This window comes from Atractosteus spatula, chromosome 7 (genome assembly GCF_055471065.1).
Source record: "Atractosteus spatula isolate fAtrSpa1 chromosome 7, fAtrSpa1.hap1, whole genome shotgun sequence".
NCBI lineage: Eukaryota > Metazoa > Chordata > Actinopteri > Semionotiformes > Lepisosteidae > Atractosteus > Atractosteus spatula.
Window position 1 is genome coordinate 43426848 of NC_142712.1, and position 26185 is coordinate 43453032.

The 26185-nt window shown below is 47.4% G+C and overlaps 1 protein-coding gene across 1 annotated transcript in view; it reads right to left on the reverse strand.

The window, feature by feature from the left end:
• Positions 1 to 12975: 12975 nt before the first annotated feature.
• tmcc2 (transmembrane and coiled-coil domain family 2) overlaps positions 12976 to 26185 on the reverse strand; it is a 38239-nt gene continuing 25029 nt past the window's right edge. Inside the window, exons 3-6 of the mRNA XM_088922299.1 lie at positions 18866 to 19219; positions 17994 to 18586; positions 17222 to 17357; positions 12976 to 16141 (exon numbers count right to left, since the gene is read on the reverse strand). Of these exons, the coding sequence (XP_088778425.1) occupies positions 15842 to 16141; positions 17222 to 17357; positions 17994 to 18586; positions 18866 to 19219 (1383 nt within the window). The 3' untranslated portion in view covers positions 12976 to 15841. The remainder of the gene's footprint in view (positions 16142 to 17221; positions 17358 to 17993; positions 18587 to 18865; positions 19220 to 26185) is intronic.

Here is a 26185-nt window from a genome sequence, read left to right on the forward strand (position 1 = left end):
CCCTGTGATTGTTATCCATGTGAAACGGTGCTCTTCAAGGGAACTAGTGTGGAGAGGAAAAACGTAAATTACTACTGCACTATGACGTATTCGCGATTTAAATACTGGTGTTCCCCGGAGCTGTGATTTGTCTCCTTAACCATTTTCCAATGATATGAATGAAATGCAAGTGCAAGGCCCTTCTGTCAATCTATTAAAATACACAAATGATACGGCCCTAGTAGGATTGCTTACTGGGAATGATAGAGAAAAGGTGGAGAATTACTTTGAACAGACAAGTAAACTAGAAAGGTGGTGTCAGTCAAGCATGATTCATATTAATGTTGATAAAACCCAAGAACTGGCTACTTGTGATAGTAATACATCAGATTTTCAAACTCTCTCCCTTATTGATCAGCCTGTGGGGGTTGTTAGCTGTTTCAAATACTTAGGAACAGTAACAGGAGAACATTTAAACTTTGAAGAGAATACCAATTACATTTTTAAGCAGGTGAGGCAGCTTATATTTCAGATCAGGAAGCTGAAAGGGTTTGGGGTGAGTCGAAGCTTTTTAGAGAGGGTTTATAGAATGATAGTAAAAAGCTTCTTTACTTCTGGGGTCATGGTATGGTAGCCTGAGAATTAAAAGTAAGAGGAAATTGGCCAGAATTGTTAATATTGTCAACACCCTCTTCTTTCCCATTACCAACTGCTACCTTCAGGAAGGCGGTTTACAATGCCTGTGGCCAAGAAAAACGTGTCCCAGAAACTCTTTGTTCCCTTTGCAGTCTGCATATTAAATACAACTAAGTGACTGTTTCCTGTATGGAGCTATCAGGTTATGTGTAACGGTAGTGTAATATGGGCAGAGCGAGCCGTGTGTATATGTATTGTTGCATGTCTAAGACTATTGTTTGTCTAAACTGTATTTTGTGTTATTTGTTTTTTGTAGTTGTGTATGGTGAAACACACAACTACGCCAGGAGACAACCAGTGCATATCTGCAGTTAGGATCCCATTTAAATGTCCAGGTTGCCTCTGTCAGTTCCTTTTCACATTATGACTTTTTGGATGATATGAACTAATTTAAAAAACAAGAGATTAATCATTCCATGCAGAAAACACACAGAAAGAGAATGAAACAGACAATGTTTTAGCTTTAGAGCCTTCTTCAGGTGTTACCGTACATGTCTGTGGGCATTCTCTCTCGATAGGCTTCTTTTCTATTGTGCTTCACCAGAGAAAAGCATCTCTGTCTCGCTGCTTCCTGACCCCACAGTGACATCTGCTCAAGTCTCCGATCCCTCAGGGTGAGCATTACACATTTCCTATTTCACACAGATATTTCGGCCTCTGCTTCGGGATGACTCAAGGGTGAGAAGGCAAGTGGTCTCTGGTAAATAATGGTGTGTCTGCTCCCGACCTGCCTCCGTGAACACAGCCTATATGACACAGCGCGTCCCAGCACTCTTACTTCATCACTGCTGAGGGACACGACTGAGACTTACCTGCTGTGTGAGGCACAGGAAGTGCACTGTTAGGAAATGCAGTCTATCCTATTTTTGCCTTTTAGGTTTGACATATGCAGTCTCTTCCTGCTCCCCGCCACAGGGCAGCATTGTAAATACCCAGACGATTCTGCAACACCGGGGTGTCTGAACCAGGAGCATCCTGTTCTCCCAGCAGGAGATGATAAAGGTTATCTTCTACTGGTGTAGCTGTTTGACCTCATCCAACCAGGGTGTCAGCCTTAACAACATGGCTGTGTAGAGCACCGTGTAATTTTAATGTAAAATCCTCTGATTTAAATTCTACATTTTTAACTATATATCCTAATATTTGGTTTGCCTTTTAATCGATTCTGCACTTGTTCACTTTACAGGTCATCTGCAAGGCATTTGCTTGGTCTTTTAAGTTGTTCTAAAACTCCTTTGCAGTTTTTACACTGTTTGCTAATCCTCATCCATTTTTGGAAAAATCATCAGATTTAAGTAGTGTACCAGCTACACCATATTCTACCCTTTTCATTTAATAAAAAATTATGAGGAGCAGTTGTCCTCATATAAATCCTTCTGATCATAGAATAAATACCACATCTAGTTTTAAACATTTCTCCTCTTCATTTTCTAGCCATTAACCAATTCTTAATCCACAATTCTGAATGCCTGCTTCCTGCAATTTGAGAATTAAGATTTTATGATACTCATTAGAAAAAGAAACACATGCGTGACTGTATGCCTTGTCATATACCGTTTGTGATCATTATAGCTGTTGCTTGTTCAAAGTCTAACAACCTAGCTAAGCAAAATGTAGCTTTTCTAAATCTATGCAGACTGTCTGACTCAGCGCGGATGATCCTCTAACCTAGTTCTAATGATCATTTCCATAAAGTCACTTGTAATAGAATTGTACTTGTCTACAATTGCTTGCTTTTGTTATGTTGCCCTGAATGGATGGGTGATACATTATATCCATGAAAATTAAGACACCAATCAAATCCAGCCCTATATGGGACCTCAGACACCTTTCAATGGATCCTGGTAAAAAAAACAAACTGATGGAATGAATAGCAGAGTTATCCCTTCAACTTTTAGTCTTTCAGTTCTTGCTGTTTATAGACTAGCATGTGCTACAGCAGCTCCTTGACCGATCCTAACTCCCTTCTCAGGAAGAATTGTGCTGTGATTCCGTAGGAAAGGGAACCTCGCACACACATATTCGTGCTTAGTAAATAGAAAGTTTCCAAAGTCAGCTCTGATCCAGATCTTGTGCTTTAACAGCTGCCTTCTTTAGAGATGCTCATATAAGATAAGATCACTTTATTGGCCATATACAATTTACAATTGGTCTTTTTTTCCACATATTTGCAGATGCCAGCAGCTCAGGTCAACCTGGCTGATTAAATTAATCTGTTTCCACAGCTGTGCGCAGGACCCCAAGAGCCTCATGTGAGGAATTAGTGCTGTATTAAACCATCGTGTGATTACAGTGGTCTGTGAAGAGCGGGTTTACAAAGCAGGGGAGTGAAACCACATTAATGAACCGCACCTGTCCTCTGACACTCTTATCAATTCAATTGGGCTAAAACTGCTGGATGAGGCTGCTAAGGAATAGTGAAACTGATGGGCCTCCTGTTCATAGAAACATAGCAGACAACAGTCCAGAGTTCCAATACAAAGACATTACAGAAATGTCTTTTTATTGCAGCATACAAGGAAATAAGCACTTTATTGCACTTGTGCACATGACACATAAACTAAACAATTGGAGTAAACAAAAGTGAAAGAAATTTCAGGTCCTGAAACTGTTAATATGAAAATGTTACCATTAGTATTGAAGTTAGGTTAACACATTCCAAATACCTCGAATGGAAATTCCCCTTCTCATAAAATTTCTCGCTTGTTGTGTTTGAGGAAAGACAACACAATAGGAAATACAGTTGGAGAGGGGAAAGCCAGGACCTGCAAAACTGGATTTATCCTAGTGAATCACCCAGACCAGTACCAACCTGCCACACGGTGGGGGGCATGGGTGCTGGGGCGCACTGCGAGCCACACACTGGGCTGGCACACGGCACGGCGCAGGAGTGCCAATCAGACTGGCTTCGCTCACAGTCTGCACAAGAAGAAAGGGGCAGGAGATCTTCCTTCAGTTTCTTCGACCAGCAAGCCAGACTGGTGTGTGCAAGGTGTGCGGAGAGGATGTTGACAAGTCCCTCTTTTTCGGAAATTGAAAGAGCTAGCTAGAATGTCCTGTGAAAATTACTCTGCAGTGTGGAGCACTGTTTTCCCAGACAGGGCAGCAACACAAAATACAAGCCTGTTAACAAACACTTCCCGTGGAAAAGAACAAAAGTGCACAGGGGGGTTTCTGATGGTGTGACCTGAGCTACCATCTGCTTTTTTTAGATCCAGGCGTAATTACACGCGCAACTTTAAATCTAATCCAAGTATTTAAAATATGATCCTTTGTGACTGGTTTAATTAGAAGTTGAAGAACTATTCTTACAAAAATGCAGGGAAGGTCTGGTGTAAAACCAGTGATAACGTCACGTGTCCTGTAGGTACAGGATTTTACTTTTTATCTACAGCAGCAACAGGCCCAGCACTGAGCCACCAACACAGAACGAAGGCTCCGCATGGCTGACGAACCGAGACAAATCACTCACTGCTAACAGCGGCCCATAAAGCCAGCAGCTGAGTCTCAAGGTAAACTGCACGATAATCTGGCTGCATTATCTACAGCAAAGCTACTTGGCAACTGCATTCTCAGGTGCAAACATTATGCTGACCTCTGCATAATGTGCACTTGGCAACTAAGCACCAGTCCAAAGCTGACTTGGCCTCTGAGAGACATGTTCTTGTTTCCTGTTCGGTCTGATGAGGCCTGTGCTTACTGTCCACAGCCGGACGGCTCATATTCTGCGAGAACTCCGGGACTTCAGCACCCAGCACTCATTCCTGCGCCGTTCAGAGTGCAGACAATATGGCCGCAGAAGACTGAAGAAATGACGGCCAGCATGACTGACCAACAAAGAGAAGCTCTTGTCAGTACCCGGCCAGCCCTGTGGTCCTAGGATTGCCTTCCCTTGAGAGAGCTCACCACGGAAAATTCCCGTGGACTTTGGGACTCTGGCCTCTGCTGTGCGGGGGGGATTCACAGTAACAGCCTCTGAATGTGTGCGAGTCAGCTGTCGTTTAATGAATAACAACACCCCTGCAGGTCCGAATATAGGACCTCCGCGACACCGAACTGGCGCAGCACAGTGTGCAGCCAGAGCCGCACCGCCAGTCTGGGCCCTGGACACACTCTGTTACCCCAGTCAGTTCCACCCCATTCCCAGTCACTACCACAGGACAAGCAGAGACAGCGGCTTCTCACAGACCCCAGGGAGTGACTCTTGGATTTAGCTGCACACGCTGGCCTATTACATTATTCTGACACTTTTTTGTCATTTTTTTACCTTACTTCTGAGACTGGTCCCTGGGATCAGCGTCTGCCTGCATGCGTTATTGACAATAGAGGACAACACACGCCCGCCCTGGGTGCAGTTTTAATAACTCAGAATACAAACAAGAAAAGACAAAACATAAACACACATCCTAGGAGGTTTGTGCAGAACGCTGGCGTGTGCAGAAAGGGCAAAGCGTGACTCTGAACTTTGCTGCAGGCTGGTATCGCTTGTCCTGTAGCTGGTGGGATGCGGGCTGGGATCACACATGCAGGCAACACCAGAGCTCACACACACACGCACATACATACACACACAGACACACGTGCACACATACAGGCAGGAGGTCTGCCTGTCTGCTCTGTAAGGTTGACCCATTCCAGCAGGGACAGCGATGCAGGCAGGATATGGCCATTAGGTATTAATCGCCAATCAGGGATACAGTGCGCACAGCAGATCAGGGAAATAGAATCAGGGCTCTTTTGTGCCAGCTGTTTTACTACTATATCATAAGTGTAAAGGTAATATTTAGATCCCAATGGGTCTTGACCTGGGCAAATTCACAGGTACCCACATACCTGAGAGAAACAGCTTCTTGGCTGGTCATCACAGGTCGTGTTCTGTTTGCCTACAATCTTCTGCATTTTTATAAACAATTACATGCACGTTGTAAGATATATATAGTCTTTCAAAAAGGGCTACACACAAACGAGTGGCTGCCAAGGTCTCTCCTTGCTCCGTGGTTTATAAACCCTTTGTTAGTGCGCTAGGACCCTCCCTGATCTGGAACAAACTGTTCTCAAAGTACAGCCGGGATCTCGCCAGAAAACAAAATGGGACACCACTAGGCTGGGGAAACAAGGAATCACAGAGCCGCTTACATAAGACACCAATTAACCGCTGCGACAGTAATGAGGAAACAGAAGACACCAGTTTTTCGGGCATTTTTCCTGAATGTGTGACGTCAGGGCCCCCGCTGGGATGTGCACGCTGTACACAGCACTGGGCCCTGGCCCTCGTGGAGATCGGCAAATTAATTCCCTGCTTTCGTGCTGGTGCTGAGTGACTATCATTTCATCTCCTTTTTTAAGATGACACTTGACTATGTTTATGTGATGTAATCTTGATATGTAAACTCTGACCATGAATTTTAATTACCTTAAACCAACAACCGCTTCAGCCACGTCCGTCATCAGTTCCAAGTCAAATAATGGTGCCAAATGCGAACACAGACGTGATGTACATGCCTTAGTCACGCCCCGTTATCTTTTATGAGGCAGATTTAAATTTAAAATTATTCTCCTTCACAATCAGTAAAAAACAACACGATAACCAGGACCGCGGAGTACGTGTAGGTCTATACACGCTCGCCATCTGCCGTGAGTTTTCCATCTCTCAGGACTTACACTTGGGCTTGGCCTGCTCGTTTCCTCTCCGCCGGCATCCTATAACTGAATCCAGGATGTTTTTTTTTTAAAGCACACCGCCGACTTAGACAATTTCACCTGTTCATGCAAGTCGCTGTGGTCGCAAAACAAGACGGATGGTGCCCTCTGCCGGGAAGAAATATACTCAGCAGGCACCAGGTGAATCGAACAACTTCACGACAATGACAGCCAGGGAAATAATCATCGTATTTTCACAGGGCGCCTTCGATTGAATGGTCATATACATGCTAAATTGACAATCCCTGTTTGGAGCAATATTTGCAAAAATGCAAACTTGCATTAGAACTGGAAGACTGCATTCAAAAGCCAATGCAGCAACCCTATTTGTGGACGACACTGCTTGAATTTTAATCAAAATTGAAGAATTTAGTGGTGATATTTGTGCGTTTGTGTGAGCAGGAAAATTAAATTTGTCACGAATATCACATACCCTAATCAGAAGAGTTGTGGGTGTAGTCTCAAAAAGAGAACACTAGCAAACAATTGCATGTTCTTACCAAGAGGCTTTAACGAGCACGTCTTAATACTTCGTACCGGTGTACTTTTTAAAAAAATCTGAAGAAGTGATCAGTTTCTCACTGCCTCCTTAAATACACACATGCACCAAGGGACGTGTAAAGATTCGACCCGTCAGTCGAGCCACGCGTTCAAAAAGGCTTGAATTTGCAACTTTACGAACAACAAGACCACTGTTGCACTTTTTACGCAAAACACATTCGTTAACGTGAAAAAGAACCAGGGTGTTTTTTTAAGGGGCACTACGTACAAGGTTGTCGCGGGTAGTAAATAACACATCCGAGAAGCAACACTGGAAAGTCCACCGTCTCACACCTGCGACAATTTTGGAAACAACTTTTTTATTTTCACATAACAGAAGTCAACATATATCTGAATTCTTAAATAAACTGTCATTATTCGTGTGTTTATATTTACAGGGGTCTTATGCGCAAACATGAAGCGATTTACCTTTGTGTTTCCGGCCAGTCCTTGGTGTAGAATACAGCACACACACCCGCCCTCTGAAGACACCGGTATGGGTGCCTGTGTTAGATCCTCAGGTGAAGTCGAGTCTTCTGCAGTCTGCAATGTAATGACCCAGACATGTTTGCTTGTCCTGCACCATGAAGTTGCCCACCCGCCCGTCGAACAACACAAACGACGAAACGCACCGCAATCGTTAGTGCCGGTTTGTCGCTGTAAATAGCGTTTGTGCTGCTTTCGTTTCCGAGATATAGCGCCTGTTTTTTTCGGGTAATCAGGTGACTACAAAGAAGTTTACAGGTACCAACAAACTCGGTACTTGAACTCCTGTTTGTGATGAAAACAACTGGGTCTGTCTGGTCGGGTGGATGTTTCAATATATTTATATATATTACATTTAGGGAGGAGTTACTATGTTAGTTCATTCGGTTAGGTGTTTTCTTTTAATTTTTAACCAAGTTCTCGAAAATGTATTGCTTGTGTACTCCTTTCATTGGTGAAGAGACAAATTACCGCTGGTACAACACGAGAGCCCATATTCACATTTGTAGGTTTTAGTTTCAAGATCGATATAATTTAACATTAAAAAACAAAATTGAAAGCACGAGCATAATAATATAATGATCATAGACTTTACATTTCTATTCATTTTTGAAGTACAAAGAAGATGTTTCCCCTAACCTAAATATACGATTAAAATTGTTCAAATACAATGTATTCAAGCAGCGGAGACAGTTATATTGCAAATAAAAAATGTATTTATTTCGAAGAGCACGGGACATTGTGAATCAATAAAGACGTAAAAAAAAACAAGCCGATGTAGTTATTTTGCAAATAAGTAAAGCATTTCAAAAATAGGTTCTCATTGACAGCAAACAAGCCGATCCACCTGGCGCTGCTAGCTTGAACAGCTCTCAGACCCGTGATTGGCTAAACCCCCGAACAGCTCGGGTCGCGATTGGATGAAGAGTGAGAACCGACACTCTGATTGGGTAAAGCGTCACAGCGGAAGTTCAGAGAACATGTAGATACATAGGTGATGGATGTTCTTCTTTGTCCAAATACTATAGCCCCGGTTAACCGCGTGTGCTGTATGAGCACACTGGATATACAGTAACACATCCATTGGTTTCCAATTACTAATCAATCTAAGAGAAGTCGCACTGAGTTCAAAACTGAATAGCAGACAAAGAATGTCATGGCATCCACAGCGCGTTCACGACTCCAATAGCATGTCACGATAGGAGTGCGCGCATCACGGTCACACGGCGATACCCATTGCGACTGGCGCATCACTGTCATGGCGCCACTGTCGCGACATTAAGTCCATGTATTGCGATATGGCGTACCCCCGACACATGCCCACTACCATGTCGCAACATGGAGTCCACATATCGCGATATGACAAATGAACCCACGCCCATGTCACGACATGAAGCCCGCATATCGCGGTATGACATACCCCGGCAAAATGCCCCGCCCCCATGTCGCGATATGGAGCCCACATATCGCGATATGACAAACGACCCCACCCCCCCCCCCACGCCCATGTCGCGATATGAAGCCCGCATATCGCGATATGACATACCTCTGCAAAAATGCCCCGCCCCATGTCGCGACATGAAAGGCCCTATATCGCGATATGACATACCCCGACAAAATGCCCCGCCCCCACGTCGGGAAATGGAGTCCAGATGCTGTGATAAGACATACTCTGACAGGATATGCTGACCCCATGTCGCGACACAAAGTCCATATATCGTGACACGTCCTATCTGGGTAAACGATGTCCTGATATGAGACCTTTGTTGCGACAGCGGTGCCAGGGTGGCATGGAAGCAAGGCGCCAGTCGTGATATACACTGCCGTGATATACATGCGATATACATGGGGTCCCTATCATGACATGTGCGGAGGTCTTGTCGTGATCTGATCCCACAGTTACGCGTTTGGCAACAGCGTGTCAAGGTAGGGAAAGAAAAGGAAAACGCGCCTTAGAAAATAAAAACCATAGATCTTACAATCACGGTGATTTTACATACATTACAACCACAGGTTTATGTCATAAACGGTTAACTGGTTGGCATGCGTCATGTCTTAGTATTATTCACATCTAAGGAGGCTCATATGTTTATGGATATTGAATGTTAAGGGTACGAACTAAACTGTAACAGAGCGCTTGAACTCTGCAGACGGGGTCACTGGAGGTCAAAGTCACCATGCATGGTCACGTGATCACTGGAAAAACAAGGCGCTATATCTCGGGAACGAAAGCAGCAAACGTAGCACTAACGAATGAGACCGGATTGGTTTCCCTACGACATTGTAGGGGGGCTGAGTGACGTCTCGACCCCGAAAAAACAATGCGCTATATCTCGGAAACTAAAGCAGCACAGACGCTCTTTCAACGGCACAAACCGGCACAAACGTAGCACTAACGAACGAGGTTTCATCGTTTGTGCTGTCTGCAGTGGGGGGCAACTTCACGGAGCTTTTACCTTGCCTTTAAATATTGAGCGGACTTAAGCATAACATACCAGAAGAACGTGCTCGCACGTATGGGTTTCAGAGGCTGGAGTAAATGCATCGCCCTAAGGGTAATATCGAGTGAGGCGGCATGAGAATAAAAACTGCGAAGGTATTAAAATAGTAAGTTCTGAAGATCTTGTTTGATCCTTCATGATGCTTTTAAACTTGTATGAAATCCACGAAATTAGTATTCTATTTTCGATGTCAAAAGACACCTAATTTCGGCTCCACGGCCGAAACGTTGTGTTTTCTTTCTTCTTTTTTTGAGCATGGAATAAACCTATTACTTGTTCCTTTGCAGCCTACGCATGCTGACGCAGCTACCCACCTGAACTGTATCATAACAATAACACATTCTAATTTCTCTGTTTTTTTCTTTGTTGTTGTTTGTGTACTCGCCATTACTACACTCACCAGCAATATGCGATCATATCTCAGATCCCCCGAGACCTGGAAAGCTCTGTTCCGGGAATGTTGTGCTGCTGTGGCTGTGGGCAGGAAAAACTGGAGTCAGCGCTTTCGAGTGACACCCGGCAGAGAGCCAGAGCCAGCAGCAGATTTGGCGACCGAGATGAGGGAGAGCGCCAACGAAAGATGAAGAAATAACAGTGCGAAGCACACCAAGTCAGCTGAAGTGAGACCAGAACGTTAGTTTCCAGAGCAGCACTGAGCAGAAGGCGAGCCCACGGCAGTCCACGCGTGTAACAGCCGTTCCTGGGGGGACACTGACCGCTCTGCCTGCGGCCCCTGAGAGAGGAGGCTTCCCCCTGAAGATATTGTTATTGTATGATGTGTTCATTCCCTTCACTCTCTTATTTTTCAGTGTACCATGACAGTAACAAAGCTTATATTTGTGGTTTTAAAGTTAAAACACGCTGGGCTAATCTTCTCAGTAAAATCAGGGGCAGTGAGCGGGAAAGCCGCCAGCATACAGCACGTTTTTAAAGTCACGTTTACATCAGCGTTTTCTAAACACGCGGACAAATTTTGTTTTCACCACTTACAGTATGTAAGGAAGCTGATTAGAGATCCTTTGAAATTAAAATTGCACAGATTCTGCTGTACGGGCAAGCTGCCCCACCTCCAGACACGCGCTGGGAAGGAACACTGCGTGGACACAAACCAATTCACCTGTGTGTTCTGTTCCCATTTTAGCCTGTCTATATTCCAGATTTTCCTGCTGTCCTGTGTTGTTTTCTTCCAGAGTGTGGGTGATGGAGATGATTTGTTCCGGAATGGAATTCCAGGAATGCTCCGACTACATGCACTTAGTGTGCCGTGCTATTCTCGGGATGAGGGAGATTTTTATCAGCTGCAGCTCCAGGCGGCACAAGCACTGGGTTCCCACAGAGGAAGGGTGGGGGTGATAGCGGGGCGAAGGGACATCAGGACTCAATGTTCAGCTCCGTCCTGTGACAGTGTCACTTATTTCTTCACAAGGAAGCCACCTAGGGCTGAATCCCAATCACCTAATGCCCTTCCCAGCTGTGTTTGTGGAGAGTGAACATTATGGTGCTGTTCTCCCCCAGCAATCTGAGTACCCTTGAGGACCAGTCTGACCACATCACACGTCACCCAGGAGGCTATGTGTGTTTTATCAGTTTCTGAAAGTGTTGCCCACGGAGACAAATTTACGAACATTCTGTACCTTCCACACACTGTCTTCTTAAGTTATTTTTCCAGAGTATAGTCACATGTGCAGGGCTGTCAGATGGTTTTGTTGTTGTTGATAGGGGGGCATTACCCACGATTCTTAGAATTTAACGAGAACAAAGCGAGAGCAGATTCGGCGGCAGTTGTGGGAACAGGCCTCCATGAAATAAGAGACCATCTGACACAGCGATGTTCTGTGCTTTGACCCAGAGTCAACAGGCAGCCCCAGGCTGCTACAGCACAGAGCAGGAGAGGAGGCAGGGAGCGAGCAGGGGGACCTACAGTAAGGGGTGGAAGTACAGAGGATGGATGCAGGCCACTTGCATTTGCTACTACCTTGTAGCTAACCTGGTAATGATGGACACATCGCAGGGAGTGAATAATGAGCACGTCTCCTGTCTCTGTGAAGTCCTGACTGGCTGCCTGGCATGAGGCTCCAGTCAGGTTGCAGCACTCTGGGTCGGTGTGATTTGGACTGATTTGATTTGCATGCTATTGCGTTATTTCGTCTGTATTTTACTTGTAAAAGTAATTTTGCTTTGGATTAAAAAGGGTGTTTTCTTTGAGAGAGCATTGCTGTCAAACGGATCACCGTTCACATGGCCTGCTCTTCACAGACACACACAGATAGACAAGCGCTCACACGCTACCCACTCTCCCAGTGTGCTTCATTCCTTCCTGTCGCCCGTCTTCCTAGTGGAGAAGTCTCTTCCTGCGTGAGCACATTTCTGTTTGCAAGGGTAAAGCTCGGTGAGGCCTGTGAAGGCACCCGCAGTTTCACAGTGATCTCCCAGCACCTCTCTCCTCTGTTGTCACACAAACGCCTTGCCTGTTGTGTGAGGTGGAGGGAGTGTGTTCAGCACTCGGTGCTCTTTGTACCCTTTCTTATTGTTTTGCTGTGCTGTGTGATCTGTGTTTAATTCCTCTTTCCTTCTCTTGAGGGCTGATGCCTATTCGTTACAACTCAATAAACACTCCCCCTCTTCACCCTTGAGAAAGCAGCAGCCTTTCATCTGTGCTGTTATATAACCCCACCCCTCTCCCTGGTGTGGATAACGTAGGCAAGGACAGATCTGCTGCTGTTCGAGCCCTGCGTGAACACAAGCACACACACGAGAGAAGGCCATTCAGCCCAACCTGCCCGTTCGGCAGTCAGTATTTAACTAACTGGAGGATCTCATCTGGCTGTGTCTCGAGAGAAACCAGAGTATCATCTTCCACAACATGACCCGCCTCTCGCAATACAAAGACCTCTTACGTGCCAGTGTCCTGCACAGCTCACACCTGTGGTCTAACCATTACACTGTTTGGTTTCCCCTTAAATCGTGAAAAGCAGGAAGCCCCATGGAAAAGCAGAACTACTCCACAGGGCTATGCAAGGACTGGCGTGTGTTGGAAAAGAACTGAAAGATGAGGGGAAAAAACGAAAAATGATCGTTCTTTCTAATTTTATTCTTCCAAAAATTAAATTTAAAAATAATGATAATAATAATAGTAATAATAATAAAGTGCCACTTTCATTTTGAAACACATGACTGAAAAACAAACAACAGATTCTTTCTTCAGCATTCAACACTGGAACGGCAGTCATATGAGCATGTGAACACGATTACACGCCTTCAAAGCAAAATGCAGAAACACTTCACAAAAAAGCCACCAGGGGGCGGTCGTTTATAAGAAAATACAGTGCAATGGCCTTTCTTTATTTACAGTAAAACATTCTCCAGTCACGACGAATCTTTACAGAGATACTTTTCTTTTTTTTCTGTCAGACTCTTCAAGAGCTTACATTCAAGGTAATCCAACCAACAGGCAGGAGGCAGAATTCTACACATTCTTGTCTCTCTCTCTCTCCTTGCTCTCCAGACCGGTCTGCATTTCTGTGACCCACAATACGGATTCCCAGTGTTCGCGACATTCTGCCCCTTCATCCCTGTCAGCCTCAAGAAGGCAGGCTGTCTTCACACTCCTGCTGCCCCCAAAGCCTGAGCCACAGTGTCCTACAATAAATCAGTCCATAGCTCAGGCCACAATAAGCATTTGAAAATAAGTTAAAAAAATAAAAATACTGTACAACACTGTAGTTTCCTTTGAATAAGCTGGTTTTAGCCATTTTCACCCTTACCAGTAAATAAGCCTCGTCCCCCCCTTTAATTTAATATCAAGGTCACCAGACAGCTTGTCTCAACACAAAAGAGCTTTTATTGTTTGCTTACTGAGTTAGCAAGCTCTTCAAAAAGTGAGGCTTAAGAAAAATCTTGGATCATTAGCAAATTTTGACTGCTGTTGTGATGTGACAGGTTCTGAATGGTGAGAAGAAAGTGCTGCAGGACTTGTGAAGACATCTTTTGCACAGACTTAAAATCACCCTGGCCAGACCAAAAGAAGAAGAAGGAAAGAGACGGACGAGGCAGGACAGTGGGACAGTCACAGCTGGACCATTACTGGAGCGGGCTGGACTCAACAGTGTCAGCGCTCTCCTGTATCAGCTCACCCTGTGCAGTCCGTGACGGTTCAGTATATACAGTACAAAGATAAAACACAGTGACCCTGAGGGCAGCAGGCTGGCTCAAAGGCCCATTGGTCAGGTGTAGATCTACCCTTCCTGCTACAAAGGAGAAGACGAGTGGACCGCGATGCACCTGCCAGGTGGGGCAGACCTCAGGGACCCTGGTGACCCCACAGAGCAGGCAGGCAAGTCGCCAGCTATGGCATTAGCGCCTTCAGCCTGTGACCCGGGCTGCCGTTTTGCGAATGTGGTGTGCTCCTGATAGCAGCAGTGCTGTGGCAGGGAGGACATAGGAGGGCAGCTGGTTAGCTGCTCCAGCTGGTGCAAAAAAAAATAAACAAAAGAACCAAATTGCAGATAAAAACAATGATCTTTCCCAGCTGTTCTTTCGCCTCAGGCTTTGTAAGACATCAATAAATCTAACAACTGGCTTCAGTTTGATCTTCTTCCCTTCAATTTTCAGAGAACACTGAATGGTTTTCTGAGATATTTTGCCCACTGGTTTGAGACAAGGTCCTCGATCTTGTCAACAGGTTATTTGTAAGTGTGTGAGGAACACCTGCTGGACTCTAGGCTGTGAGCTAACCTGCTGCCTGCTGCCCTGCTGCCTGTCCCAGGACAGTCTGAGCTCCAGGGTCCGAGCAGCACCCTACAGGCAGAACAGGCAGCTGATACAACAGCAGCTGTAGTATCACTTTTCTTCAACCATAGATTAAGAACCAGAATAAAACATTTCATCTCATTACAGGATGATAAACTAAAAAAAAACCAACAGCAATTTAATAAATAATTGCAAATGAGGAAATGAACTCCGAGAAGCACTGCGTAACAAAACTGTCAGTGCGCAGGAGGGCGTCGTTTCCGTGTCCAGGTTCATTTAAATCTGCTGAACGTTCATACATAAAAATACAAAAGCATCTGAAAAAAAAACTTTATATACATGTGTTCATTGTATCTCCCTCAAAACACCTGTAGTAAAAATGGTAATGATGATCAATTTAAAATCAAACAAAAAACCAGGAGACACCCAAAAAAACAAACTTGAAGTAGGCTCAGTTTGGACTCAGCGTGTTGCTTGGCTCTTGGGGCAGCAAATACGAGAGGAGACCATTCTGAGCGGCTTGACAGAGTCCTCACTTTCTCACGGTAACGTAAGAAAGACAAGACAAGGCCATTCGGCTTGTTTGATAGCAAGTACCTAACTGATCCCAGGATCTGATCCACCTCTGCCCTGCTGTCTCCAGTCTCTTCTCCAGCGCGCCAGGGCAGCCCTCTACTTGCAGGTCCCCAGGTGAGAGCCCAGTGCCCGGAGAGCACACACGCACACTCGCTCACCCTGGCTGTGCACTCTTCCTAGCTCGAGATGGAGAGCGCCTTACATGCGATGCAGAGTTTTCCCTCCTGGGTGTGAGCTGATCCACCTGGCAGAGCCGGACTCCGCTCTGCCTGCACAGGGTTCACCCTGGGAGGGGGCAGTCCTGTACACCTCTTCTCAAGTAAGACAGGGAGGGGAGCCAAGCCCTCTTTCAGAAATCTTCAGAAAAGAAGCAAAGAAAAACATATCTACACCCCTGTCCTATAAAAACGGCGAAGGACGAGGTGAGGATGCAATATGGTCTCATGGAGAAGTAGAGATCTGAGAAACAATAAATACATCAGTAAATAACGGGAACAGCGGTGTCCTTCTTGTGCACGACTGGGAGGAAATTCATAGGCCCAGCGCAGCCCCAGCCTGGCGTGGGGTGGTGGCAGGGTGCAGGGGTGCTGTAAACGGGCAGCACAGTGGGCCGATCAGCTGGGCAGCAGCCACAGCTCCAGGACGTCCCAGTGCTTCCAGAGGGAGACCAGCAGCAGCACCAGCAGCACGGTGCCCGCCACCCGGGCGCGCGTCTTCATGAGTGGCGTGATGAAGTTGGCCAGCGTGGACACGAAGACCAACAGCACGGCCATGAGCGCCAGGATGACGTTGATGAACTTGCCCAGCAGCGCCCGCGCGTTGGCGTTCTCCACCCCCTCCAGCTGCACCACCTGCTGCTGCTGCTGCTGCAGCTCCAGCTTGGTGATGCGTGTCAGGCACGACTCCACTGCCTCCTACAGGGCAAGAGAGAGAGAGACGCAGAGTCACATCTCCTCAGACGTCTCACTGGGAACAGAATGCATAGCCCCAAACACTCATTCATACTATGCTTAGGAAGAAAAAGTATTGTCGTTTTATAGCAAATAATAATTCAGACAACATTCTAGTTGGTTGTGAACTGTTCTATTGGTAGGGATAACAGGCTTACTTCTCCTCGGATGGTTCATGATGTCTGTCCATTATCTCAGGCCTGACGGAAAGCGGAGGAGACTGTGCCAGAAGACTTATTTTTACCCAAGTGTTATAATACACACAATAGGAACATCTAAAGGCAACAGCAGATGTTCTTGAGAGTTCCTATATATAACAAAGCTGTCTAATATAATCCCTTGTGAGGATGTAACTCAGCCCTTCACCAATTCTCTAATTAATCAACTAATTCAACACATGAACTTATATACATGTGATAGAGGCCTGAACGAGCTCTAGTGACAGGTCAGCTGGTTGTCAGAGCCTGTCTTGGCAAGCAATGGACATAAGGCTAGGATACACCGTGGACCCAGAAGTCAGTTAACCGACCAGTATGTCTTAAACAACCAATATGGGAGAAAACTGGAGCATCTGGAGGAAACTCACATGAATATAGGGAGAACATACGAACTCCACACAGACAGCAGCCCAGATCTAGAATTGAACTCAGAGATGTGAGGCAGCAATGCTAACCACTGCACCACCGTGTCACCCTCAGCTCCATTCACCATCAGAAAATGATTCAAGTCTGCAGTTTCTAAAGGTTTTGTAAAGACACTGATTAAAACCAACTAATTAGGTTTAAATGTACTTAATTAACCTCACCTGCACGTATTAGTTAAATTAACTTACAGCTGCAGTCCTCGTACCAGACCACACTTGATTAAAAGAAAGCTGCCACAGGTGCTGTCAGACTGAAGCCCTGAAGCCATGTAGGACGACAGGGGGCTGGTTTTGTTTGTAACAGAGTCCTGGGTGCGACAGCAGGGCAGCAGGACCCAAGTGGGTCCCATACGTTTCATGGGCTCTGGCTTGGTAGGGTCTGTGTAGCCCTCACCGCTCACCTGAATGTCCCTGGCTCTCTCGTATGACTGGTATGCCACCTTCTCCTCCATGCTGGCCAGCTCCTGCTTCAGGTTGGTCATCTCGTTCTGGTGCAGCTCTGTCAGGTCATTCAGCTGCTCTTCTAACCGCTCATACCTGCACACAGACGCAGTGCGATGGGGTAGACTGCCTTACGCAGACAGTCCTGGCCCACTGCACTGTCACATGCAGTCACAGACAGCACTGGGCCCACAGTGCAGACACATGCAGTCACAGACAGCACTGGGCTCACTGCACAGTCACATGCAATCACAGACAGCACTGGGCCCACTGCACAGTCACATACAATCACAGACAGCACTGGGCCCACAGCGCAGACACATGCAATCACAGATAGCCCAATGCTCTGTGGCTGGGCACACAGTGCCCAGGGAAACAGGTCTGACACCATGCTATCTGAATCTGGCGTACATGCAATCACAGACAGCATTGGGTCCACAGTGCAGACACATGCAGTCACAGAAAGCACTGGTCCCACAGTGCAGACACATGCAGTCACAGACAGCACTGGTCCCACAGTGTAGACACATGCAATCACAGACAGCACTGGTCCCATAGTGCAGACACATGCAATCAGACAGTACAGGGCCCACTGCACACATACTCAGCCCACATAATCAGGTTCCTATCACACATACACAACGACTCAGCTGGCTTCTTGAAGAGATGCATAGACATGCTATTCTGTCAATGGACAATAACCTCAGCCACTGGTCCCCTCAGTCTGTGTACCTGTATCTCTCCTCCTGCAGGCACTGCGTCATGTAGCTGTAGTCCCTCTGAAGCTGGGTCTTCATGTCCTCAATGGCGTCCTCCAGGTGGGCCTGGCTGGCCTTGATCTCTCGCAGCTCCTCCAGCAGGGTGTCCCAGGTGCTGTGTGTGTGGTGCTGGCTGTCCAGGGTGTTGGACTTGGGGCTGCCCATGCCGGGCGCTAGCCCCGCCCCGCCCCCAGCCCCAGAGTTGCTGCCGCCGGCTGAGCCAGAGGTGGCGCTGGAGCACTCGTCGTCACTGTTGTACTTGGGGCTGGACACCAGCGTGGCGCTGCCGCTGAGTGCGCGCTGGGCCTCCTCAGGGTGCGGATCGTCCAGCGTGTCCTTCAGGTGTGCGATGTTGTCTGCGCTGCCGAACTTGTTGCGGATCAGACTGGCGAATTCCCGTGGCTTGGACACCACGGCCGTGTGGGACAGTGCGGACACGCCTCCCTTCACCCCCTCCACCACGCCCCCCCCGAACCCACTGATGCCTGCACGCATGTTGGCGCCCACGTCCTTCAGGCCCTGCTGCACGTCCCGCAACACATCTTTGGGCTGCCGTGACGGGCCGTTCTGTAGGACAAGAGAGTGAGAGAGTGAGGGAGGGGCACAGGGATGAGCACAGGGGTGGAGGGATGAGAGGTGAGCAAGGAGGAAGGAGCCAGGGTTTCAGACACAGAGGGAATGAAAGAGGAAAATGGAGAGAGTGCAGTTAGGGGGAGGACAGGGACAGAGTGGGATTTCAGACAACCACAAAAAAAACATGCAATACGGTCCTCACACTGTGAAAGTAGCATCTGAGGGAGCCCTGAGGACAGGTGGCTCATCACTCTTCCTGTAGGGGGCGCTCACCTGCTCGATCTCCTTCAGCTTCTTGTGGTAGTGTTCGAGCTTCTTGTGCAGGTGGGAGATGGTCTGTGCGGACTTCTGGTTCTTCTTCTCGAAGACTTGCTTGATCCGGGAGGCCTGCTGCTTGTCGGCGTTGTGAGCCAGCTTCAGGTACTCAGCCACGTTCTCGTCCCGCGCCTCCTGCTCGATGCGGATCTGCTCTGTGATTTTCAGGATCTTCTGCTGCAGGTGGTCGATGGCGGCGCGTGTGCGCTGGGGGTCCGGCGCCTCGGGGACGTCCAGACTGATGTTGCCATCGGAGCCACCATGGGTGGCGGTGGGGGGTAGCCCCAGCGTGCTCACCTCCCCCTTCTCCAGCTGCAGAGACATTGACAAAGACCAAGCAAGTGAGACTCCAGGCATCCAGTTCGAACAACTCACTTTGACAGAGCTCCCTGGCATCCTGATTTGCTTGTACAGTGGCACACATAAACTGTACCAGCAGTGTTCGTACTGCTGCAGCAGATCTGCTATTTTCTTCTCTTATAGGAGCTGGAGTATAGGACACATCTAAGCCACACTGGTCACCTCTCTGAGCTCTTGTCAGAAGGTGTCAGAGCACGGGGCATATGTTTGCAAGGCATGATTCTCCTTTCAAGACCACAGGGTTCCTGCAGAGTTCTCCCTGGACGCTACCCAATTTTAAAGTAATAGGCTCCCCTGTTGATGATAACATGTCTGGTATGACAGAGCTAGAGCTATTTCTTGATGGGCTACATTTTCAGAAACATGCTCACAGATTCAATTCATTGCACTCAAACAGCAGGAAGTGGTCAGGTTGGGGGAAGTGTTATTTAAGACAAGAATTTTAAATGAAGCGAAACTGCTGACCTGAACCACCACAGATGCTGGGCTTCACACTAAAACTCTGGTATCTAGACACTGTTTGCTGAATGCTCTGCAGAGTCAGAAGGGGAATCTATTATAAAACTTTTAGTTTCTTCCAGCGCACTGCCGTGACCCCAGAATTTGTGTTATTGTGTTGTGCCTTGTGTTTGCTCCCCGTTAGAGAAGAGTGATAATGTATCAGCCACACTGACAGTTCTGCTGGATCTTGACAAGTGCTTCATCCAAGTAGGTTGCACTTGAACTTGAACTTTATTGCCATATGTAACCGGTACTGGTACAATGGAATTCTTACTTACAGAAAGTCTCTCGATTGTAAAACAAGTGTAAAAAACAGAAAAAAGTGCAAACAGTGCATCAAGACAATGTACAAACAAACAATAGACAATGTGCAAGTAAACATGTAGACAGTTTGAATGTAAACAATACAGACGTGTAAACAATGCCTGGAGATGTGCAATAGATAAGAAATCATAAAGAGGTAGATGGTGATGGTGTAGGTGTGGTCCGAGGGGGATGGCTAAATGTGTTCGCCAGTCTCACTGCTTGTGGATAGAAGCTATTGAAGAATCTAGTGGTAATTGTCCATATGCTCTTATTTCTCTTCCCTGAGGGCAGTGGGGTGAAGAGCTCATGCCCGGGGTGGTGACTGTCCTCTGTGATGGCCAGAATTCTACCACGGCAGCGGTCCTCATAGAGCTGTTTAATCTCGGTGAGACCGCAGCCGATGATCTTCTGGGCCATATTGACCATTCTCTGCAGTGCCTTTCTTTCTCGCGAAGAGGTGTTGCCATACCACACGGTGATCCCGTTGGTGAGGATGCTCTCGATGGTGCAGCGGTAGAAGTTCACCAACACATGTATTGGCATCCCCCATCGCTTGAGGCACCTCAAGAAATAAAGGCGCTGCTGAGCCTTCTTCATGATAGAGTCAGTGTTCACAGTCCAGGTTAGATCTTTAGAGATGTGAAGAGGTGTCTGTGGCTTCAGGAAATCCAAATAAATATCAAGGCCCTGTTCTGAATTGAGAGTCTCAGAAGAAAACTCACAGGAGACCACAGTGCAGAGGGTGCAATCTAGGCACAGGCTCAGAGATGACTGCCTTGCCAGCCTGCTTGAGGAAAGATATGCCATCAGCGAGCAGCTGATCTCTCTCTGCGCACTTCCCCCATTGGCCTGTCTAGAGCTGTAGCTCTACTGGCTGCCTGCCCACTGTGACACTTGCTAAAGAATGCAGACTATAAAGTTTGTACAAGAGAGCCATTAGAATAAAAGCTGCTTCACGCAGCTACCTGCACTAGTAACACATACTACACTGTTTATGCAACCTGCTATATAGAAGAAATCTATAAGAAGAGGCAGCTACCGATAAGAGTGCTCAGGGTCAAGTGATTCCTCTGGGTTCCTCTGACGTTTCACTGAGCCCAGCATAACGTCCCTGTGATTGTGCACAGCATGGTGGGAGAGGGTTTGTGTCTTTAACATGCCCACCAAGGGCTACAGAAGCCACCCACCACTGAAAGAGCGAGATGAGTTAGACAGGAGAGGACCAGCTTTTCAAGCAGAAAGGAAACTGGTAAGAGAAATGTTTGCAATTTAATTGCATTGCGTGATCATTTCATCAGACTAAGACTTTAGAGTTTAGACTTTCATCAGACATAAGACTTTAGAGTACCAAACGCTGTGAACACTAAATAACAAAAGAAACAACAATTAAGCCTAACAAAAATAAGTCTAATGGTGCACTCTCCACTACACCCCTGAGACAGGGCTGCTCAGGGTCCTGGCACAGGCTGAGGTAGCCCAGGGTAATGGCGTGTGGCTGCTGTGCAGGAAGACACTCTTCCATCTCTTTTGGCCACTGGCTGGCCATTTGCATCACCCGTCTCTCTGTCTCACTCTTTCTTTTCTCTCTCACTTGCTCCGATCTACTGAGGGCCCTGAGTGTTCACTTCCTGTGAGCTCCTCAAGCACAAGAACGTGCTGTGCTCCGCAGGATGAAAAACAAGAAATAAACAGTTGTGTGCTGAATGCCTGATGCAGCCTGAGCCAGGTGAGTGCGAGACGTGAGTGTAGTACATTAATCTGCATCTCCTGAGACCTGAACAGACCATACTGTTCCCGGAAAGGCAATACATTCTCCCTTCTTCTCCGGCAAGGAAATTTAAAGTGTAGGTTTAAACCTGGCAACTGACGTGCTTGTATTGTCTAACTTCATTTCCGAGAAAAGAAGGCACTTCTTTCACAGTGCTGTTTAGCAAAGAGTCTGCAGGGGCATGCTGTGGACGCTGAGTCACTGAACCATGTGGGACGGGTACCCAGCATGTGCGTGTGGACCCCGTCCTCGCTAACCGAGTCAGAACAGCAGCTCATCTGCAGGATGTGCCTGTGTGCTGGCACTCTCACCTCACACAGGATTAACCACAGGAGAGCCTTGGCAGCAAGTGCCCACAGTCTAGACATGCAGACTTCTGTCCTCCTGATGCCAGCTGAGGGAGCTCCCTGCTCACAGGAACAGGGCAGCAGTGAGGGAGTGAAAGGAAAGCTTCCTGTAAAGCACAATGCCTAGATCCTGCGCTGCAAGACAGTTCTACCACAGTCATTAATGACTTAAGTTGTCTGAATCATCGCAGCAGTGGACAGGCGAGTTATTGACTTGTGTTCAGTCCTGCTCTCTAGGCTGCAGGAAGCGTGCTGTTAGCAGCGATCCACTCTATCACATTATGAATACGGGCAGCAGGCTTTGCAAGATGAGCAAACTTCTGAGGGTTTCTGACTTTCCCTCGAGAGAGCAGCACCGTGCTGTCATCACCCAGCATGTCAGCTCTTCCCCGCGGGCTTGGGCTTCGCAGTCTGGGCTGAGCGTGTCTGAGTGTGTCTGACAGACAGGGCGGTGAAGGAGGCCGAATCTTCCTCTGCCCCACTCTGAGGCGCTGGTGACCCCACATTCACATTCAGAGGTGTCTCCTTCCTGAGTCTGTCATCACCGCACTCTCACACATGGTCAGGCGCAGAGCACAGTGCTGGACTATTTAACAGACAGAATTCATACATTTCTCAGTTGGCAGCATCTCAATTTTGTTATGCCCCATACTCTTCATAATTTAATATGCAATACTTTATCGAATAAAACAATTTTTTCATCATTCCAATATGGAAATATTATCTGCTAGTAAATACAAGGATCCATTACTTAAACTACGTAATGGATAAATCTATAGCTGTATCAGCTTAGCGCATCTTATAAGAATCTTTGAGAACCTTTTTCCATGAGGTGTATAAAACGATCGCAATAAAACAGATTTTTGTTTATTATACAAAAACACTACGTGATTTTAGCATCAGAAACTGGCGTACCGATAATTAATCAAATGCAAGAGAAATATTTGGGGGATATGGAAATAGCTTGGTATTTGCAGCTCGGCTCCACTGGGAAGCTCTCCCCTGGGATCTGAAGGAACAACAGCCTGGAAAAGGACGTTTTGCTCACTGTCTATTCCCTCTTCAAAACCTTCCCAACACTGTCAGCCTTTCTGCTGCAACCCTGTCCCCTCCCCCTCTGCCCTGTGCTTCGAAGACGGGAGATTTCGGCTGCCCTTCACAGCCCCACAGCGGGGAAGAAGTCAGCACCAGCATGTCGAGGGTCTGCTCACAGGACCCCGATGTCTAACAGAGCACATAGGGTCGGATTTGGTTCAGCAGGAGACAATGAGGTTGATTTACAACACAACAGCATGAGAGAATACTGGGTCAATGCAGACCGCAAGATCATGAATTACACAGAAAAAAAAAAATCAGCCGACAAAATGCAAAAATTTGTAGGTCTACTGACAGTAAAACACGCCAAATTAATCCCCACATACACATGCCTGGTGGGAATATAGTTTTGACATAATATTCTCGTAAAATGCGTTTGCTCACAGAATTACAATGAGACCACAGCACCACATGTGTAGTATCCGAATCACCGGAGAGGAGATAATCCATCTTCCCCTCTCTGCGATCATGGCTGGGCTGAAGCAGCCCAGCAAACTGTGTATCCTGAGGCTTCTGTGCAGCCTCAGCAGGTGTGTATTCAAACGGAAAATGACATCGATGTCTGCCACCAGGACATCTGCGGATCAATGAAACCAGAACACACCGCGCTCGGGGTCCGCAGACAGCGGTCCAACTCAAGCAGGAGCAGCTTCCACACTGGGGCAGGCTCCGCAAATAACAAGGACAAAAAAACCTACTTAAAAAGGCATGAAAGCAACACAGCCACAGGAATGTGGAGCTCCTACACACACAGATCACAGAAACACATGCAAAGGAAAATTGACGCATCCCAGTTCAAGCACAGTGAAGCAGGCAGGCGCTGGGAGAGAGACGTTACCATACTGTTTAATCCTGGGCTGCGGCTCCTGGGCTCTTAGGTCCGTCAGCTGCTCCCATCACCTTTTCTGACTCTGCAGGTGCCCCCGTTTTTCCTGTACCCCTCTGCCTGCCGCTCCGTCTGTCTCCAACTGCCTGCCTGTCTGCGCGTCGCTGCCTCACATCCCATTCAGGGGAGCCCGCGTGTGGAGGCCCGCCTCCTCCTCTCCTGCTCTCTCTCACAAGCTGCACGCTCGCTGCCCCACTCCTGCTCATCCCCGCTGTGCATCTCCCAGCGCGGTGGCGGAGACGAGCTGGGAGGCCGGGGGAATCGCGACTGTGAGAAAGTGTGTGTGCGTGCGAGTGTGTGTGTGAGTGCGGGGAGGGGCAGGCACAAGGGAGTTTCTAGGAGTTCTCCTGTCACACAAATGGCCCAAACACTCGGAAAGAGCCCACTGGGCCGGGAGAAGGTGACGAGCAAATTCTGATACCTTAGAAACTCAGGGTCGCAAAACAAGACGTTGTGCCGGATTGGTGCATGTGTACGAAACAACATGCCCCGTGTGCCATCTATTAGTTAAGAAGAAAAAAACAAGGAAAGTCCACTGAAGAGTACAATTTAACAAGAAGTGAAAATGCAGTGTTCGCGCCGTGAGCCTCACTCCAGCTCCTCTTTCGCCATTTGGTCTCTAAAGAAACACATCTGAGCTTTGCATCCTTTGTCTGTCTGTAGCTGGCGACTGAGATGTGTTAATGAATCCATGCTCGGAGAGAGGAAGAGAAGGGGGCGAAAAGGGGCTTCTTACAGCACAGGTCATCATCTCCTCCCTGCTTCTGAGCTACACTAAAGCGACTACGCAGACTTAACCCTTCGCTTGCCTGCAGATCTCAGGCCTGCCTTGAGCCTGGCCACTTCCCTGCAGCCCAGCACATCATGCCTCTCTCCCTCGGTCCAGCCAGGAGCTCTCACCACGAGCTGGACTTATGGAACGTCAGTAAGGCGAGTGCTATTGGACTGGACTGCAGCAAGCCCAAGGTCAAAGGTCACATGGCGCTCAGGAGCAGGGAAGGAGGGGTGATTCTTTCTGAGCCAATGATGCAGAAAACGCAGCCAAGCTGATCAGCATTTTTCAAAGGGCAAGTCAGCTTTGAGATGACTTGATATTTATTTTAATATCTTTCATGAGGATAGCACATATGCTCAATTATTTAACCACTCAAAGGAGCAGAAACATTTTGAAGTCTTCGGTGTGAGATCAGCAGTGCTGTGGTTTGGCCTGGCTAGGAATATTCTCACAGCGATAGAGAAGCATTTCCAAGTATCACTCAGAAACCCCATGAATTTTATGAGAACAGATACGAAGATTCATGCGGAAATAAACATATATATATACTGTATCTGCAGCACCGCTGTAGCACCATTGAGTACAGGGAGTCACGCTCTCAGTCCGAATGGGGTTTGAGTCTCTGAGACGAATGCGACCCTCTAAGGGTAAAGAGATGACTCTTTTATGTGTAAAGAGAAGATGAACATGTAAAATCACTTTCTTTGGTGCTTAGATTTCCCTGCACCCTTGGGTGTAATGGGTTCTTTAAGCCTGCAGCAGGAAGATATTAACATTCAGGCTTTCAGAGCTGCTGCTGTGGAGCTCTGACCTCTCGTCCCTTCTTCATCCTGCCTGCTTCACTGTGACGAAGCTGATAGGGATCTGCCCATCCCCACTCTCTCCCCTCCCCGTCCCTGCGTCTCCCAGGGGGGCTGTGCTAGTTAGGAGTGCAGCGCGCCAGTACTGGAGCTGGGAAGCACTTGGAGATGCTCTGCGCTGCGGCCTGGATCCTTGTCACTCTGTCCTCTGGCGAGGAGGGCGAAGGGCGAGGAGTGGAGAGAGAGGGTAGAAAGACGAAGTGTGAGGAGAAGGTGAGACAGAGATGAAGACCCTGGGAGGCGTCTTAGGCTGGTGTTAAGCTCATTAATCTGTCCACGGTTCACACGCTAAGGAGGATGTTTAACAGAAGCTCGTGGAAACAGTTACATGTTCCACCTCTCTCCCGAGTACAAGGCATGTGCCCTGAGGAATCCTGCCT